The 20,128-nt window shown below is 40.7% G+C and overlaps 1 protein-coding gene across 1 annotated transcript in view; it reads left to right on the top strand.

Moving 5' to 3' along the window:
* Nucleotides 1-20,128, top strand: part of NIN (ninein) — a 100,124-nt gene that overhangs the window by 54,798 nt on the left and 25,198 nt on the right. Inside the window, 11 exon segments of the mRNA XM_059914202.1 lie at nucleotides 2,995-3,141; nucleotides 3,624-3,791; nucleotides 4,287-4,423; nucleotides 4,744-4,884; nucleotides 5,139-5,313; nucleotides 8,204-8,314; nucleotides 8,690-8,779; nucleotides 12,080-12,218; nucleotides 14,087-14,208; nucleotides 15,331-15,824; nucleotides 16,746-18,893. Of these exon segments, the coding sequence (XP_059770185.1) occupies nucleotides 2,995-3,141; nucleotides 3,624-3,791; nucleotides 4,287-4,423; nucleotides 4,744-4,884; nucleotides 5,139-5,313; nucleotides 8,204-8,314; nucleotides 8,690-8,779; nucleotides 12,080-12,218; nucleotides 14,087-14,208; nucleotides 15,331-15,824; nucleotides 16,746-18,893 (3,872 nt within the window).

The raw sequence follows: 20,128 nt of genomic DNA, 5'->3' as shown, positions 1-20,128 counted from the left end.
ACAGTTGTAGCTTTGGGAAACTTTGATTATAATGATATTTGAAACCATGTTATCTGCTTGCTCAGAGGATAAGTGTTATTATTTTCCTAAACCAGAAAGAGGTTTATTATCAAAAACTTCCAAGTAGTGTAGCTTGCAGAAAAGTTCTTTCCCCCCCCTTCTCCCTTGTGTATGTGACCATTGCATACCCTCTGACTAGATTTTAATGGCTCAGTCGTCATTTATTTTTCAGTGATGGCTGTTGAGTCATAAAATTAAATTCATCCTCCTAAATTATAAACCAGCGCAGTATGCAGAACCTTGGGTTGTTCTGCCAAGAAATATTGCACAAACTTGGATTATTTATCTAAGAACAAATCTTGGAATAAACTTAGCCATTTGTGGGGAGTTGCATTTTTTTCTGTGGTGGAGATTCCAGAACCCAGGAAAAGAAGCAGCACATTAATTTTCTTCTGATGTGAGGATGAGTAAAGGATTGCTAATTGAATGTAGCTTTTACTTAGTGTTTTTCCTCCCCACCAAAATCATGAAACACTATAGTACTTTGTATTACTAGCTCTAGACCACAGCAGAGCTGAAAGTTCAAGATGATCTCATCAGCATACAACTTGGAATCCTAGAATTTTACAACTGAAAGCAATTTTAGATTTAGTCACCCCTCATTTTATAGATAAAGAAAGAGATCACTGCTGCCTGTTGCCATCATCATGAAGGGAAACTAGATTCACTGTCTTAAGGCTAAAACTAGTGCCCTGCTTTCCAGAAGCAAGGACGACTGTAGGGCAGGGATGGCAAACTATCACCCTAGCTGCCAAATATGACCCAAGGGCTATGTCGCCTACCCAATGTTTAAAAACTGAACTTTTTGCTATACTTTTTAAAATCAGGAGATTTTTCTAAAAATCAGAAGATTTGGCTCCATTTTGCTGGCAGTGAGAAGCAGCTAGCCCCTTTGGACAGGGCATGCACTCGTGTTCCATTCACTGGTTTAAAAGGCATTACTTTCTAATGTCTCAAGACCATCCTGCCTCATTTATTTCCATCACCTTCCTGGCCCCTCAGGGTATTTGTGATCCCTATTCTAGTGCATTGTTTCCCAACTTACACATTGGGAAATCAACCATCCAAAGACCTGGCTGCTGATGGGGAGGAAGAATGTCCTCAGGGCTCTAGATTCAGCTCCTGCACAGACTGCAGGGGGTGCCCTAGTTGCCCACTGACTTGTATTCTTGTCAGCCCAGCCCTGCCCATCCACCCTCTTCTGAATCCACATCCCTTTATTCACTACTCCCTCATGTACAATAACTGCCGGGATTCACTTACTCCGCCACTTCACGTGGATCAGGTGATGGGTGTTTAGGCAGTCAGGAAGCTGTGCATTGATTTGGCCAAGGTCACAGGGCCAACCCACGTGGAGCTAAGGTTAGAGCCAAAATATGCTGATTCACTTCAGTCAGCACACTTGGATTTTACTGTGACTTCTGGTTTGACAGTCCTGAAAGCCTGGTCCTCTAAGAAAGTGTTCTTTTGGTTGATAAGAACGAGACGGAGAAGCTAAGGGAGCTTGGCAACCTCAGAATTTTGCCCCAAATACCTTTCCATCTGTTTCATCATATGCTTCTCTATTAGGAACTGTTGCTTCTTCCAAAGATTTCCACTCTTTAGAATGATTTTCTTGTTTCAGAGTCCTCTCCAAAGGAAGTGGTATAAAAACAAGAATAGAGACAGATGTTTCCTATTGGGTATGAATTGGAAAAAAAAGCATTGGATAAAAGAAATGCCTCAGGCAATTAGATGAAGGATAAAGTCAACAATTATGAGATGACAGGAGTCCTAGCAATAGTCCAGACTTACGAAATGAATATGGAAAATTTGAGGATTTGTTACAAAGAGGCCTTTGTTAGAATGGACCCAGGTGTAGGCTCAAATGCAACAAGAGTAAGTTTGTTGCTTGTTCTATTCCTTGCTACTCAGCAAACTGGGCATCACCTTGTTAGAAATGCAGAATCTTAGGCCCCACCCCCAGATTTAACTATATCAGAGTCTGCATTTTAACAGGATCCTCTGGTGATTTCTGTTTTGTACACTGGGGGCATGTCCTATAGAAAAATTTTAGCCCCCCAAATAAAGAGGAAGCTGAGTGTGAGGATGGAGGTCTTTGCCTTCCCTCCCTGTTTTGCGGTATCCATGATTCATGCTGCTTATTCCCTTTTCCATTCCTCTGTTGAGCTAGGGAACAAACCAGCTCCTAGGCAAGCCTCTAGAAGGGACTGTATGTGATGAGGACTACTTGATTACTGTCGCAGGGTGCAAAGCAGTCAGGCAAAATTCCCTTCTCTTTACATCTCTTGGAACCCTTCTATTGCATACACATGAAATCCTTCCTATCCAATCCTCATTTCTCCCGTGCTAAAGCATTAAAAGAAATAAAGACCCCAAACACGCAGTGCTGTTCCAAGTAATGTTCTAAATCCCAAGTCATGGGTTTCAGACCCAAACTATTAGATCATTGCCATCTGTCCCAGACCCAATTCTGCCGTGCTAACGTACCAATTTCCAAAATTCAATATAAGCAAAATATCATGTGGAGTCACCATAATATAACGGCTTAATGAATGTCTAACTATCTTGTTTTGTTACAACACTGGGAAGCTATATCTTTATATTTTTAAGTAAGTCTTTAATTCGCAAGAATAACGTGTAGTAACATTAAAGATTACCCGTTCTAACAGTATGAGCAAAAGAGAAAACAGTTAAATGCTAAATTGCATAAAATTATGAAGATGTTGAAAATGAATTTTATTTAGTTTATGTGAGGGGGAAGGACATTACTAGAAAGGAAGAAATTCAGTCAAGTGAGAATAAAGGGACATGTTATATTTCTGGAGTCCTGGGATCAAGAGTGGTGCCAATTTCTGTTGGCTGGAAGTATACTTTGGGCCTTGTGGGTTTTTTTGAGTGAAATAGTTAAAATATATGGTTACCCTTTTCTAGATGCTTGAAGAAGTCTTCCATAATCTTGATCCTGATGGTACGATGAGTGTAGAAGATTTTTTCTACGGCTTGTTCAAAAATGGAAAATCCCTTACCCCATCAGCATCTACCCCATATAGACAATTGAAAAGGCACCTCTCCATGCAGGTAAGAAACAAATAGGAAGTGGTTTCTTTGTGAGTAGAAGTTAAAATCCATTTGAATAATTTCTAATGTATTCATCTGCTGTCTGAAGAAAAATACTGAGGAGAAAGAGAGGCAAAAGAAGAGTAGTAAAGAAAGACTGAACCATTGGGGAAGGAAAAGTTGGGTTTGAGAAATGACCATAAATTACAGTAGGAAGACCACTAATTATGCCCCTTCGTGTTAGCTGTAGGTCAGAAGAAACCTGGTGTTAAGTAGAGACACATTTCATCTATATGAAGGAACTCTCGGCCAGGTCAACTGTTGATAAGCTTTGCATTCTAGGCTGACTTAGGAAAGGGAGATCAAAGGGGCTGCGTGACTCTTTATCCTATAAATTAGAGAAACATGCCTTCTGCTCCTCGTGGTCAGGACTGACCAGTTTTGGTCTTGACCAACACCATGTTGCAATGCCTGAGCTTGCTCAAGTCTCTTTCTTCTTCCAGTCTTTCGATGAGAGTGGACGACGGACCACAACCCCATCTGCGATGACAAGTACCATTGGCTTTCGGGTCTTCTCCTGCCTGGATGATGGGATGGGCTATGCATCAGTGGAGAGAATACTTGACACCTGGCATGAAGAGGGCATTGAGAACAGCCAGGAGATCCTGAAGGTGTGGCAGCTAAAATGAGAGAAAAATGACGAATTGGGGCAGGGTTGAAAAATTCCATTTTTTTGAAACTGTGATTTGATTCGATTTCTCCTTAATGATTCTTCTATTCACAAGATCTCAGACGTAAGAGGTAACTTTTCCTACCCACTTCAACCAGGATTATTGATAACTTCTTTCCATGTTTTTAACCCCTAAATTATTGATAAGAAATTTCTTAGCTGATCTCTGGTTGGTAAAGATTAGAGTTTTACCGTCGTGTTTATTTACAGTGCCAGATAGCATTTTTTTAAAACATGCAAATAATCACGTTATGTTTTTCTTAGAGAGAGCTTAGTTACGCTGTGGATTGAATATTGTTCCTAAGCAATCACTAAAGAAATGTAAGCATCCAACCTGTAGACTGTAAATTCAGTTCTGTGAGTTTGTATAACCTTCACATTTTCTGCTTTCCCAGGATAGAACTTGTGATTGTCTTGAACTTGTTCTGATTTCTAGGCCTTGGATTTCAGCCTTGATGGAAATGTTAATTTGACAGAACTGACGCTGGCTCTTGAAAATGAACTTTTGGTTACCAAGAACAGCATTCACCAGGCGGCTCTGGCCAGCTTTAAGGCTGAGATCCGGCATTTGCTGTGAGTTAAGCAGAAGGTTCACCTGCTCTATTCCCTTTCCTACTTGTTGAGCAAGTCATTCAGATGCCTGTGGCGTACATTCTTCCATCCTGTACGCAGATGTGGCTAATCTCCTCTCATCTCACTTCTGTGAAAATGAGGTAGAGCTTAGATTTGCATGTAGTCTTTTGAAGAGGGCTGTGGTATGTCTGTGTGTTTTTGAAGGGTTTTGGTTGTCTTGGTTTTGTTTTTGTATCGAAGCAAGCCAGATGAGAGCTTTTTGGGGTCTACTTGTTGCTTAGAAACAGTTTCCCTCATACTTGGTTTCTTTCTGATTCTAGGGAGCAAGTTGATCAAGTGGTCAGAGAAAAAGAGAAGCTACGGTCAGATCTGGAAAAAGCTGAGAAGCTCAAGTCTCTAATGGCCTCAGAGGTGGACGATCACCACGCAGCCATAGAGCGGCGGAATGAGTACAACCTCAGGTACGACTGGCTGGGCCAGGACCCTCCTTTCCCACCACCCTGGCCTAGGGCAGTGGGGCTCAGCCTGCCTGCCCGCTTGGCCACACCTGGCGGGAGTGACTTAGGTGTGGCCAAGCCTCAAGGAAAGCAGGATTCACTAGACACTTTCTCAAGGAGCTTCCCATCTCTGTGACTCTGTGTTTCCATTTTTGGTGGATCCACATAGGGACCTCTGAGGGATTTGATGGCAGCTTGTCAGTCTTTCCTCCTCACAGGAAACTGGATGAAGAGTACAAGGAACGAATAGCAGCCTTAAAGAATGAGCTTCGAAAGGAGAGAGAACAGATCCTACAACAGGTGGGCAAGCAGCGTTTGGAACTTGAGCAGGAAATTGAAAAGGCAAAAACAGAAGAGAATTACACCCGGGACCGCCTTGCCCTCTCTTTAAAGGTAATTATCCTGTTGGTTGTACAGTCTGTGTCCCTGCTGGGAATACACATGGGAAACCACAGCTCTGTAAGAGGACAGACAGGTCTACACGGGGCTCATAAATCTGCCCAGCTGGGTCATGACCGGACATGGTAGAGCCCCCACTGAGCTAGATTTCAGGGATGTCTAGGCTTCTGGTTTGCCAACAGCGTATCTTGTTCTTACCCCCTGAAGTTGCACTGGGTCCTCAGGGCTGTTTGGCTCCTGGTTGATGGTCTCTTCCTTCCTTGCACTCCCCCTTCCTCATTCTTAGCAGATGACTTTATTTCCTGCCACACAGAGGCCATCAGCTTTGTTTCTTTGCTTCCAAATGTACCTTTTCCCTTATACATCCTCCTCTCCTTCCCTGTGCCTCAGTAGAGGAAGTGATCCTTCTCTTTATTGGACTCTAACACCAGATAATATGGTACAGTGTTATCTAGAGATAAAGGGTGGGCGGGGTAGGGGGGTCTGGCCTCAAGACTGCCTGGTTCCAATCTGGATACCACTACTTACAGAAAACCTTGATCAAGTTACTCAAACCTGTTTCCTAATGCACAAAAGAGGCACCATCGTAATACCTACCCCATAGCATTGATATGGAGATTAAATGAGTTGCTACATATACAGTATCTAGAAGGCAATAAGTACCTATGGAATATTCACTACTGTTGAAGTTATAAAAGGTTCCTGAAACTCCACACATCAAAAACTGAGCTAATTCTCACTCCCTAACCATCAGACTGCTTCCTCTCTGGAATTTTCTCCCTAATCTACATCACCACCTGTGCTGAAAGTCATAGAAGCTAAAGTCCTCGGTCATCCTTGATTATCAGTTTCTGAGTCCCGTTGATGCTCTGAAATGCTTCTCAGATTTATCCCATCTCTCCATTTCCACAGCCTCTGAATAGGTTCACAATTCATCATGATTTCTCAGCTGACCTATGTGCATCCTTTTTTCCATCTATCCAACCTCCATATTGTCACCGGAGTTACCTTACTTAAGAACACTTAAAATCATGCTGTTCCCTCTGTAAAAGTGCAACATGGCAGCACTGAAGGGCCCTGAAAGGGGGCTTGTCCTCATGCCTTTCTAACCTCAGATCCTGCCAGCAACCCCCAGGGCCATGCCCTCAACCCTGCTGCACCTGCCATCAGCTGTCTCAGTTCCTCAGTAAGCTTTTAGGCTCCTTCACTGCTTTCTCCAACACTGCAGGCCAAACTACTTTTTCATTCCCATGACACTTTTTTTTTTTTTTCTTGCCAGAAGATAGCATAGTTTCTATCACATCATAGATAATTGTATCCATATCTGCCTCCCCTGCCACAGTCCCGATTGTGTGTTCCCTGTGGTCAGCAACAGAAGCTGATTTGTCAGTTTCCAGAGCACCAACACGGGCCCAATACACAGAAACTGCTCCTGATTGTTTTAACATCTAAATTTAGACACACTTTGGAAGATTAGAGTTGTAGAACTGGCATTTTGGGGGAAGGTAGTATCCTTTAAAAACACTTCAAGCACATTCTTTTTCACTCCATGTTACTGTGTGAGGGTGTGAATAAGAATGTATTTAGGGCTTCCCTGGTGGCGCAGTGGTTGAGAGTCTGCCTGCTAATGCGGGGGACACGGGTTCGAGCCCTGGTCTGGGAGGATCCCACATGCTGCAGAGCAACTAGGCCCGTGAGCCACAACTGCTGAGCCTCCGCGTCTGGAGCCTGTGCTCCACAACAAGAGAGGCCGCGATAATGAGAGGCCCGTGCACCGTGATGAACAGTGGCCCCCACTTGCCACAACCAGAGAAAGCCCTCGCACAGAAACGAAGACCCAACACAGCCATAAATAAATAAATAAATAAATAAAATTAAAAAAAAAAAAAAAAGAATGTATTTAAAATATATTGGCTCTATATTCTTTTGGCAAAATATACTTTGAAAATAATGTTCTTCCAATTATCCTTTAGCATTGGAATAGAAAATATGTCAAATGGCACATCCATGTGGTTTTATTTTTTTGACAAATGTGGGTGGAAATCTTACAAGTGTTTTACATACAGAAAAACCCCACCTTTTGTGGACTTTGGTTGATATGTTATTTTACTATAATAATTAAAAATACAAATTATGAAAAACCTGTATGTATAGCTTTTACATCTTTAAACCAAAATAAAATTGTAAATTAAATATAATATATCTATATCATCATTAAATGAAAATTGTTAGAGCTATCCTACTTTTTATAGGTTTTCTGAGTTCTCTTTTGTTGTCAGATGAACAAGGTATTCTGCAACCAGTCTTTCATCTGACAGTTTATTGAGAATGTTTTTCACGTCATTAAATTTTCTACTGCAATGCTGTCGAATAGAAATACAATGCAAGCCATATATGTAATTTCAAATTTTCAAACAGGCACATTAAAGGGTAAAAAGAAACAGGTGAATTTAATTTTAAATCATTTTTATTTAATCTAATATCTCCAAAACAGTATCTTTTTGACTTGTAATTCATCTACAAAAATTATTACTGAGTTTTTTGCATTTTTGTTCTAACTCTTCAAAATCTGGTGAATATTTTATATTCACAGCACATCTCAGTTTGTACTATATACATTTCAAGTGCTCAATAGTTACCTGTGACTGCTTGTGGCCACTGTTGGGCAGCATGCTTCTGTAGGATCAAGAAAAAGAGGAGGCATGCTTTGAGGTTATAAGATAGATATCAGTTTTTTAATATTTACTTTTTCTGCTCTAATGTACTGAAACTTTCAAGATGAACACATTTTCTCAATCTAGAGCATTGATTTATGCATGCTATAAAATGGTACAACAGTTTATTTCTTAATCTGTGCCCACTTAATTTCCCCAAATTTCTTCAGGAAAATGGTCGTCTAGAAAACGAGCTTCTGGAAAATGCAGAGAAGTTGGCAGAGTATGAGAATCTGACAAACAAACTTCAGCGAAATTTGGAAAATGTTTTGGCAGAAAAGGTAAGTCTGTTTAAATTTGATTTCCTGATACGTAGCCCCAAAGTGTAGTTCCCTCAAAAGAGCAGAAGCTATGCCACCAAGAAAATTTCTATTATGGAATTATTTATGTGACTAAAGGAAGCTGTCATTTTTGCAGGGATTTAATTTACACGAGGGAAACACGGCGTGGCACTGAGAAACAATCTCTGCTTTGACTGAACACATCACTCTAGAATCTTCTCCCCATGATCTAATTGATGGTGTTTCTGCTTAAATGTCACATTCCTTTCATACTCCAGACACTGGGTGAACACCAGAAACTTGGGCCTTTGGTACATTATAGGTCAAAGAAGGACACTTGGAAAAAATGACAACTTTGCCCTTTTCATTTTCTAGTTTGGTGACCTTGATCCCAGCAGTGCTGAATTCTTTTTGCAAGAAGAAAGGCTGACACAGATGAGAAATGAATACGAGCAGCAGTGCAGGGTGAGTGACTGAAGAGAACTTAGAGGAGGGGTGCCTGGGTTCAAATACCGCTTCACCGTTTACTAGCTGTGTGACCATGAGCACATCACTTAATCCGCGGGTGTTTCAATTCCTCACCTACAAGACAGCAAAAATAAGAGTACCCACCAGATGAGGTTGTTGTGGAGAGTCAATGAGTAAATATACGTAAAGTGCTTAGAACAGAGCCTGAGACACAGAAAGCACTTAACCTAAGTGCTAGTTGTTAATGTTATTGTTTAGTATCCTGAAATACGAGAGAATCACGCAAACTGCATTTGTCTGCTTTATCTGGGTCGGAAATTGCTAGTAATTAGAGGAAAATAAAGTTTTATTCTAAGAGAAGGAAAATGTGGTCATGTTGATGTGCTTATTCCAAAACTAGTCTTTCCTGAGTGATCAACGCAGGCTGATATAATTTGCTTTTGTTCTGTGGGGTTTTTTCCTGAATACAGTCCTTACTTTATTTACAAAATGCAAATGGAGCAGAAACCACTCAAGTCTTTAAGTAGTAAGTCATTACAAATTCCTACCAGAGGACACAAAAACATCCTTATAAATAATAGGAATCTTTGATTTTTTTAAAAAAGTAACTCTCCTAAGCTCAGGAATTTGGGGTTGTTTTTTCCTTAAGCCACAGACACTTGTTTATTTTAACAAGGTAAGCATAACTGAGTTCTAACTGCTTTAGATGAACATTGTACTTGGGCAAAAATGAAGAAAACAATCACCTCCTTATGAGGTTGCTCATAGCCTGCCTTCTCAGGAAATATACATGCACACTTTGAGAAAAGAAATGAAACATTTATGGCACCCTTATAAATAAGTTATGGCTCTTGACTCTAATCAAGTAGAGGTGTTTTCTCCTACGCTTTTAGTTATTTCATCAGTAAAATCTGTCAGCTCTACCTCCAAAAATTCCCCAAATTTGTCCACTTATTTTTTTAAACAGCTTTTCATAACCATACAATTCACCCATTTAAGGTATATAATTCAGTCTCTTTTAGTATATTCACAGAATTGTGCAACCATTACCATAATAAATTTTAGAACATTTTCATCACCCAAAAGGAAACTACCACTCCACCTAGCTGTAATCTCTCACATGACCCCCAGCCCTATACAACTAATAATCTACTTGCTGTCTCTTTGGTTTTGCCTATTCTTTACATTTCCTATAAATGGAATTATACAATATGTCATCCTTTGTGACTGGCTTCCTTCATTTGGCATAACGTTTTCAAGGTTCATCCATACTGTAGCATGTATCAGTACTTCATTTCTTTCCATTGCCGAATAATATTCCATTATATAGCTATACCACATTTTATTTATCCATTCATTAGTTGATGGACATTGTGTTATCTTGAATATTGTGAATAATGCTGCTGTGAACACTTGTGTGCAAGTTTTGTTTTGTTTTTTTTAAACAGAAACAGATTCACAGACTTAGAGAACAAACTTATGGTTACCAGCAGGGAAGGGTGGGAAGGAGGGATAGACTGGGAGTTTGGGATTGACACGTACACACTGTTTTATTTATTTATTTATTTTGGCTGCTTTGTTGCTGTGCGCGGGCTTTCTCTAGTTGTGGTGAGTGGGGGCTACTCTTCATTGCGGTGCGTGGGCTTCTCATTGAGGTGGCTTTTCTTGTTGCGGAGCACGGGCTCCAGGCACACGGGCTTCACTAGCTGCAGCACACCGGCTCAGTAGTTGCGGCACACAGGCCCTAGAGCGTGCAGGCTTCAGTAGTTGAGGTGCATGGGCTCAGTATTTGCGGCGTGTGGGCTCAGTAGTTGCGGCGTGAGGGCTCTAGGGTGCGCGGGCTTCAGTAGTTGTGGCATGTGGGCTCAGTAGTTGTGGCTCATGGGCTCTAGAGCGCAGGCTCAGTAGTTGTGCACGGGCTTAGTTGCTCCGTGGCATGTGGGATCTTCCCAGACCAGGGCTCGAACCCGTGTCCCCTGCATTGGCAGGCGAATTCTTAACCACTGTGCCACCAGGGAAGTCCTGTGTGCAAGTTTTTGTGTGGACATATGCTTTCATTTCTCTTGGGTATGTACCTAGGAGTAGAATTGGTGGGTCATATGATCACTGTATGTTTAACCTTTTGAGGAAGTGCCAAATTTTTTCCAAGATGTTTGCACCATTTTACATTCCCATCAGTATGAGAGTTGCAACTTCTCCACATCCTTGCCAACAGTTATTATATGTCTTTTTTTTTTAATATCTTTATTGGAGTATAATTGCTTTATAGTGTTGTATTAGTTTCTGCTGTACCACAAACAAAGTGAATCAGCTATATGTATATATATGCAATCCCACCACTGGGCATATACCCTGAGAAAACCATAATTCAAAAAGAGTCATGTACCACAATGTTGATTGCAGCACTATTTACAATAGCCAGGACATGGAAGCAACCTAAATGTCCACTGACAGATGAATGGATAAAGAAGATGTGGCACATATATACAATGGAATATTACTCAGCCATAAAAAGGAACGAAATTGAGTTATTTGTAGTGAGGTGGATGGACCTAGAGTCTGTCATACAGAGTGAAGTAAGTCAGACAGAGAAAAACAAATATTGTATGCTAATGCACATACATGGAATCTAAAAAAACGGTACTGATGAACCTAGTGGCAGGGCAGGAAAAAAGACACAGATGTAGAAAACGGACTTGAGGACACGTGGGGGAGGGTAAGCTGGGACGAAGTGAGAGAGTAGCATTGACATATATACACTACCAAATGTAAAATAGCTAGCTAGTGGGAAGAAGCTGCATAGCACAGGGAGATCAGCTCGGTGCTCTGTGAGGACCTAGAGGGGTGGGATAGGGAGGGAGGCTCACGAGGGAGGGGATATGGGGATATATGTATGTCTTTTTTATTTTAGTCATCCTAGTGGGTATTAAGTGGTATCTCATTGTGAGTTTGATTTGCATTTCCCTGATGGCTAATAACATTGAGTATCTTTTCATTTGCTTATCTTCTTTGGAGAAATGTCTCTTCAGATCCTTTGCTGAATATTTAAATGTGTTATTTGTCTTCTTATTATTAAGTTGTAATAGTTCTTTATATATTCTACAATCAAGTCGCTTATCAGATATATAATTTACAAAAACTTTTTTCCCATTCTGTGGGTTGTGTTTTTACTTTCTTGTTGGTATCCTTTGAAGCACAAGTTTTTAATTTTGATGATATACAGTTTATTTATTTTTCCTTTTGTTGCTTGTGTTTTCGACATCACATCTAAGACTTGTATTGGTTTTTAAACTCCAGCTATTACAAGACCAAGTAGATGAACTCCAGTCTGAGCTGGAAGAATATCGTGCACAAGGCAAAGTGTTCAGACTTCCCTTGAAGAACTCACCGTCAGAAGAACTTGATATGAACAGTGGTTGTGTCGAGCCTGACCAGGGTAAGCCATTCAGACACCATCTTTTCAGAGTCTCTGCCTTTGACTTTTGTTTTTAAAACCATGGTTGAATGTAGAATTGCAAAATGTTGGCAATCCCACCCCCCACCCAAAAAAAGACTTTGGCAGTGCTATTTTCTTGAGCTGTTTCACTTGTGGTCTGTTTTTTTCATTTGTCCTTGAAGTCTTTATGAGAATATTTCCATGTGATTTTTATATGCATCAACAAAGAAATGGAAAAATAAAACCACAAGGATATTTGCTTCGTTTAAAAAAAAAAAAAAAACTGGCCACAAGTCTGAGAATCCAGGCCTCGGGAGTGTTAGAATTCAGTCACTGAGTTATTGCTGAATCCTCCCTTTCTAAAAGAGTGCCTAACTGGTATGACAGTGTTTTGGAGAGTGAGCCAGCCAGAAACCACAAAATTTGATTTCCTTATGCTGGCTATGCTAAATGTCTGCAAAACAACAAATAAGATAAATAAACCTTGGTTGCCTGTGCCTTTGAGGAGGATTTTGAGTAGCAAGGTTGGAAGGCAGAGTCATTTGGGAACCCTCCTACATTCATTATCAGCTCTTTTCCTCCCTCCTGGCATCCTGCCCCTTTCCTCCAGTGTGTTGAATTTCCGTTTCAGAAAGGGTTTATAATAAATTCTTCATCATAAATAGTTTTCCCCACTGCTCCTTGGAACAGGAGTACAGGTTCTTACAAGGGTTGTTTATTCTTCTCCTTACCTATTTATTCTAGAATAAATAAGGGATTGGGGAGGGGACAGGGACAGGCTTGAACACCTTTCCTCTGATTCTAAGTCTGCACTCTGTAGCCTTACTGTGGTATAAGAATGGAGCCCAACTGATATGATGTATCTCAGAAGTTTTTCTGGGCTTTTCCATAGATGACCAAGGGCTGGGAGTTCTCCTCATGGGTACATGAGGCTGTGTCATCTTGGGGTGGTTTACACCCCAGGTATCACTTCTCAGTTGGGGATATGCCATGATAGATGAAGAGAAAGCCCAAAGCAAGACTGTCAATTCCAGATGCTAGACTTATGCTCTTTCTTGCATCTGCCTGTGTATCTCTACATGAAAAGCTCTTTTGAGTCCCCTGCCTTAAGAGATTTCTAACATAGTATTAGATGTAATCATTTTGTCTTTGTACTAGCTCAGCCCCCAGCTTATGCTTCACATTTCAGTGTCCTTCTCAGTCATCATCATGGGCAGTTGCAGAGGTGAACTCATATGAATGAGTTGAGAATTTTCTATCGAATCTGCCTATATCCAGGTTCCTAACCCATGCCCTATTCTTTAAAAAATTTTAGCTGATAATTTAAGGTAAGGCCCTATCTGCACTACAGGAAATTAATATTACAATACTGAATCTTCTGTAATGTTGAGGGGTGGGTTGGATATCTTGACCCATGAAGTTAACACCTCAAAGCATAGCAAGTATGCTGGCCATTCATTCTCCTGCCACATTGCCCCTCTGCTAATTTGTCACTCAGTATTCATTGGATGGAAAGAAGGCTGGTTGGTTTGACCGAACTACCTCACTCTTCAGGATTTTCATTAGGAGGAGGTCACCTTTAAGCAGCAATTTCCACATCTACTCCCACCTGCTATTCTACTGGATTCTATTAAGGTTTGGTACATTGCCTGTACATGAAAGAATCTGTTCACCTTCATTTTTTCTTGTTTTCCCTAATACTTAAAAACAAGAGACTTCGCTTGCCTTCTGTTGTTTCCTAGTAGATCTCATCTGTAGTAATTTAAGCTAAAAATTATTCCTCAATTAAACTGGATATCCTTCCTTAGATGCCAGTTGTGTTATTGAAAGAACCTGCTGCAGGGTCAACAGATCCCATGTGTTTTCAGGGCTTGGTTCTGAAGAATGCAATCCATTGAATATGAGCATCGAGGCGGAGCTGGTCATCGAACAGATGAAAGAACAACATCACAGGGACTTGTGTTGCCTGAGACTGGAGCTTGAAGATAAAGTAAGACCTTCTTATCAATCCTGTTCTCTGATTTCTTTGGGCTCTGACAAGCTTTTGCATGTAGGACATTCTCAATTCTTTTTTCTCAAAGAGCAGCACTTTCTATACCTTTCCTCTTGTGTCCTGTTGGCTACCAGGAACGCACTACCTCAGCATGGTTTCACAGGCCAAGGGTGAGGCCTTTTCCTCATAGGAGAGAGTTTCTTAAAAATGTAGTATCTTCAATCCTAGCAAGTATGGAACTCGCAGACCATTACATTATTTCCAACTCATTGAAAAACATCTTAATAAAACCAAAAAGCCCTTCGATATAGCATTACTTCCTAAATTAGGTACAAATTCTGAATCTTGGCCTTCAAAACCCTTTACCGTGTTGCATTAGGTTATATTTCCAGTCTTCTCTTTTACCATTCCTTTGAGTTACCTTATCCTCCAGCCAAACTAGGTAGTTTGCTGCTCTTCATCACACTGTCCTCTTTTGCTCATGCTATTACGTGCTGTGTTATTATTTCTTTCTACCTCTTGAAAGTCTACTTAACCTTCAGAGTTTATATCAAATGCTACCTCTTACATTTCTGAAGTCTCCCAACCAAATGTGATTTTTCCCTCCTTTGAATCCCAGGTTACATTGTAACTATTTTTCCTATACCTTTTATATGTTTTATTCTGACTTGTAGTATACTTTTTTGTATTTGTCATGAGCATGTCTAGAGTGGTTTTTCCTTAATGACAGGGGCTATGTCTTACCCAACTTTGCTTCCCCATGAGGCCTGCAGGGTACCTGACAGGTGTTAAACAAATACTTAAATTTAATTAACTATGTTAAGGCCCTAAGTTTGCAGTTGGAGAGGATGCCCATGGAGACAAATGGTATCTCTGTGAAGGTCTAGTCAGTTTTAATAGAATTGTTCAGAAACTAATAAAATTCAACCAAGTTAAAAAGGTAATCAAACCATGCCTGACTTAAAAATATCTTATTTAATGTGTTTTTGAATTGTTACTTTAAAACAAAAAATGGGAAAACTGAGGAATGTCTTGTAGGAGAAAAGTAATTACTGCCCCATCACCTTTCCATGGCCTTGAGTTGAATAACATTATGGTGGTTTTACTTTCTGGCTTTAGGTGCATCATTATGAAAAGCAGCTAGATGAAACCAAGGTTGCCTGTAAAAAGGAGCAGGAGAACGTGAAGCAAAAGTATGAGAATGAAGTGCACATCTTGGAAGAACAAATAAGTGACCTTAAAAATGAAATTGCAGAACTTCAGGGCCAGACAGTGGTACTCAAGGAGGTACAACACACGGCTATCTGCAGACATGAGGAGGAGAAAAAACAACTGGAAATGAAGTGGGATGAGGAAAAGGCTCACCTGCAGGAGGAGCTGAGGCTGGAGCTAAAGGCTAGGCTGGAGCAGGCAGAGGAAAGCTTTAATGGAGAAAGGGAAAAACTCATTCAAAATGGTGCCTGGACAGAAGAGAAGGTGAGAAGCTTGACTCAGGAACTAGAACAAGTTCACCAGGAGCAACTGAAAAGCCTGGTGGAGAAGCACACTCTTGAGAAAGAGGAATTGCAAAAAGAGCTCTTGGAAAAACACCAAAGGGAACTACATGAGGGAAGGTAAGAAAATGGGGGAAATGGAGGAACCTGGGGCACCATTCCTCGGGGGCACCAGAAATCCCAGTCAATTAAGGAGACTTTGAAAAATCAGAAGACAAAATAGCCCACTGACTGACTAGATTCATTTTTAGTTTTTCAACTTGTTTTGCCGTTGTTTAGATATAAGCCTACCTTGGGGTATTGAAACTTTTTTTTAGAAAGAGGAAAGTATTTTTTGTATCAGGCATGTACGTTTTAAGGTTCCAGATGAGGATAAGATTATCACAAATGTGATTTCTTCCTAGTTCAGTCTTGCTGTTTTCTGAGAAAGGCCATTTATAAGCTAGATTCTGGGCAAAGTTACATTTCCTTCCAGAGTTATGAAACACCATTTTGTGCTTACTTTCCTCACGTGAAATCTCAGGTACTTTTCAGGGCTTTGGTGCTTCATACTTTAACCCGGTGCTACTTTATTAAATAAAAAGCAAAACATAATGAATTTGTTAATATGTGTGGTTTATATGACTATTATCCACCAATGTCTACTTAATTAAAATGGAAGAATTTTATGTATTTCCCAAATTAGGGTTTAGGCTAATATGCATTTGAACATTTAATGTGAAATATCAGCCTAAGTTTTTGGCTAAAAATCCATAAACAAATACATCTGGGAGTACACCAAAGAATTTGGTTTCTAAATTTTCTTCTAAATGCAGAGAGAGGTAAGTAAATCTTTTAAATTAATTATGGCTGCCAGCATTGGCTCTCAGAAATGAGATCCCTTCTCAGTATAAATGAATCACATAGGAATAAGTGAAGACCATTTTTAGAAAATATTTAAATTGTTTGCTTGGCTGCTTCTTCTATGCACGGGAAAATGTTTTTTGTTTGCTTCTGGAGTTGATGGCAGTTTCAGTAATGCTGTATGTTGACCACATTTAGGGAAAAAATGGAAACTGAGTGTAATAGAAGAACCTCTCAGATAGAAGCCCAGTTTCAGGCTGACTGTCAGAAAGTCGCTGAGAGATGTGAAAATGCTCTGCGAAGTCTGGAGGGGCACTACCGCCGAGAGCTGAAGGAGGTCCTGGAACAACAGCGCGAGGAGAGATCCCAGTGGGAGTTTGAGAAGGACGAGCTCACCCAGGAGTGTGCAGAAGCCCAGGAGCAGCTTAAAGAGACTCTCCAGAGAGAGAAAGCGACTTCTCTGGTCCTGACCCAGGAGAGAGAGATGCTGGAGAAAACATACAAAGAACATTTGAACGGCATGGTTGTTGAGAGAGAGCAGCTACTCAAAGACCTGGAAGATCTAAGAACTGTGTCGGAAAGTCAGCAAAGTCTGCTGTCCAGCCAGATACTTGAGCTGAAGAGCAGTCATGAAAGAGAACTGAAGGACCGTGAGCAGGTCCTGTGCCAGGCAGGCGCCTCGGAGCAGCTGGCCAGCCAGAGGCTTGAAAGGCTAGAAAGGGAACGTGACCAGGAGAGGCAGGAAATGATGTCCAAGCTTCTGGCCATGGAGAATGTCTACAAAGCGACCTGTGAGAAAGCAGATCGAGAGAGGGCTGAGATGAGCACAGAAATCTCCAGGCTTCAGGATAAAATTAAGGAAATGGAGCAGGTGGCATCTCCTCCCTCCAGGCTTCAGAATGGCTGCCAGGCAATGGGAAGGGAGGAGGTGGAAGGAAGTGGAGCCATGTCCCTGCTCCAGCAAGGAGAGCAGCTGTTGGAAGAGAATGGAGATGTCCTCTTAAGCCTGCAAAGAGCTCATGAACGAGCAGTGAAGGAAAATGTGAAAATGGCAACTGAAATTTCTAGGTTGCAACAGAGGCTGCAAAAATTAGAGCCAGAGTCAGTAATGTCTTCTTGTTTAGATGAGCCAACTACTGGGTTTTTTGGAAATTCCGTGGAACAAACAGAGCCATTTTTACTGCCAAACCGAATGAAACAAGTAGAAGGTGGAACCATGCAGCACGTCCTAAGTGATCTGCAAGGAGATGAGGTCCGGGATCTGGAAAGTACGGGGACAAGCTCTGGTCAGAGACAGGAGGTCAGAATAGAGGAGTCTGAAGCATCAATAGAGAGTTTTTCTGAGCTTGAAAATAGTGAGGAGACCAGGACTGAAACCTGGGACCTAAAGAATCAGATTGGCCAGCTTCAGGAACAACTAATGATCTTACGTGCAGACTGTGATCGAGCTTCTGAAAAGAAACAGGACTTACTTTTTGATGTTTCTGTGCTAAAAAAGAAATTAAAGATGCTTGAAAGAATCCCCGAGGCTTCCACCAAGTATAAATTGTTATATGAAGATGCTAGTAGAGAAAATGAGTGTCTTCAGGAAGAGCTGAGAGTCATGGAGACGCGCTACGATGAAGCACTAGAAAATAACAAAGAACTCACTTCAGAAATGTTCCGATTACAGGATGAGCTAAAGAAAGTTGAAGAAGTGACTGAAACATTCCTTAGCCTGGAAAAGAGTTACGACGAGGTCAAAAGAGAAAATGAGGAACTGCATGTTCTTGTTTTGAGACTTCAAGGCAAGATCGAGAAGCTGCAAGAAAGAGCAGTGCTGCAGTATGACTGCTTCTCCTTATGGGAAGCCCATTTAGATAACCTGGAAGTCGGACCTGATGAAAAGGTCCTTGAACTAAATCAGACACTGGAAGAGTGTGTACCAAAGGTTATGAGTGTACACCATATTATAGAAGAACATTGTCAAGAAAACCAGTACCTAGAGCAGGAGAATACACAGCTCTTAGAAAAAGTAAGAGCACATGAAATTGCCTGGCTATGTGGAACACTCCAGACACATCAAGAAAAGCCTGGAGTACAGAACCAAGTAATACTGGAGGAAAACACTGCTGCTCTCCTCAGCCTTCAGGACAGACATTTTCAGCGCCAGGCCACAATCACAGAGTTAGAACGGGAGAAAAAGAAGCTGCAGGAGCTGACTAGAAAGTTGAGGGAAAGAGTCACTGCTTTAGTTAAGCAAAAAGATGTACCTTCTCAAGGAGAAAAGGAGGAAGAGCTGAAGGCAATGATGCATGACTTGCAAATCACGTGCAGTGAGATGCAGCAAAAAGTTGAGCTTCTGAGGTAATGTATGCACCTTCTACACTTCACGGAATCCCACAGAGCACCTCACCAAATCTAACTTCACTGCTTGCTGTGCCTAGAGAAACTAACCTGTTAGTCTTCAAGAAGAGAGCAGTGCTTTAGACTTCCTTCTGCTTCTGTGTCGTATTAACAAGTAGAATAACCCTGCCTAGGAGGCACTCCTTCCTCTATAGGAAATAAATGTCGTTCATTTAGGGTGTGAAAGTTCATGATGGAGAGTGTTAGTTGTTTAACCATGTGCATCATCAATGTATGTCAAGTCTTTAACTCTTTTGTAGCACTTCATTTGGATGGATAGTTTTGGTGGGGTTTTTTTGGCTAAATGTTGGTTATTTTCCTCATTTTGATGAAACAAGTTATATGAGAATGAATGCCTTTTGTGTACCGTTAACTCACTTGGTAGATAAGAACTCTCTTCTTATACTAATATAGGAAAAGTGTTGTGTCTCATGGCTTATAGTTTTTCACTTATATCACTTGAAGTGCAGGCTGATATTCTGTAAACATTGGAAATTTATCTTAGAACATAATTTTTTGAGGAGCTATCAGATTCTAATAAACGTGCTTGAAGAACAAAGACAAAAACGATACTAATTTGAACCACTGCTCACTCAACTTTATAAAATATGATTGCAGTAGCCTTCTAACAAATTTGGTTCAAAAAAAAACTTGTAAAATATTACATCATGTCTGAAATATCTTAATGATATGAAAAAACAAAATAATTCTGGGTGTAGTTTCTCCTCGTTTTACCTCAGACCATATTTAGTTCTAAAAATCATAATGAGATGAAAGAAATCACAAAGTAAACATTAGTGTACATATTTTGACATGGCTCTTTCATTTATGTAGTGAATCTTCTTTCTCTAGGTACCCTGGGGTTTAAAACTGAAGCTCATACAGCTTAGTAATATGGCTTTTGTCTTTTACGAGCAGGCAGGACTTCAGACTGAAATAAATAATTTGCTCAAAGCATATGCTTGCCACTGAGAAAGTCAGCAACCAGGATGGGCATTGAGTCTCCTTTCTGTCTCCATGCTCAAGTGTTTTAGTCACACTTCCCTAATGTCTTTTAGTGAAATTCTTGCTTCTCAAAAGAAATGAGTCAATATGTCGTAGCTTGATTTCCAAGCACCAAGAGACTACTAATTTAGGCTTTTCTTTTTAACTGGCATGGAACACGTGTTTAATTGGAAGTTACTATAAAGTATTTT

Source organism: Balaenoptera ricei, chromosome 2, assembly GCF_028023285.1.
Source record: "Balaenoptera ricei isolate mBalRic1 chromosome 2, mBalRic1.hap2, whole genome shotgun sequence".
Taxonomy (NCBI): Eukaryota; Metazoa; Chordata; class Mammalia; order Artiodactyla; family Balaenopteridae; genus Balaenoptera; species Balaenoptera ricei.
This window is presented reverse-complemented; position numbering and strand designations above follow the sequence as displayed.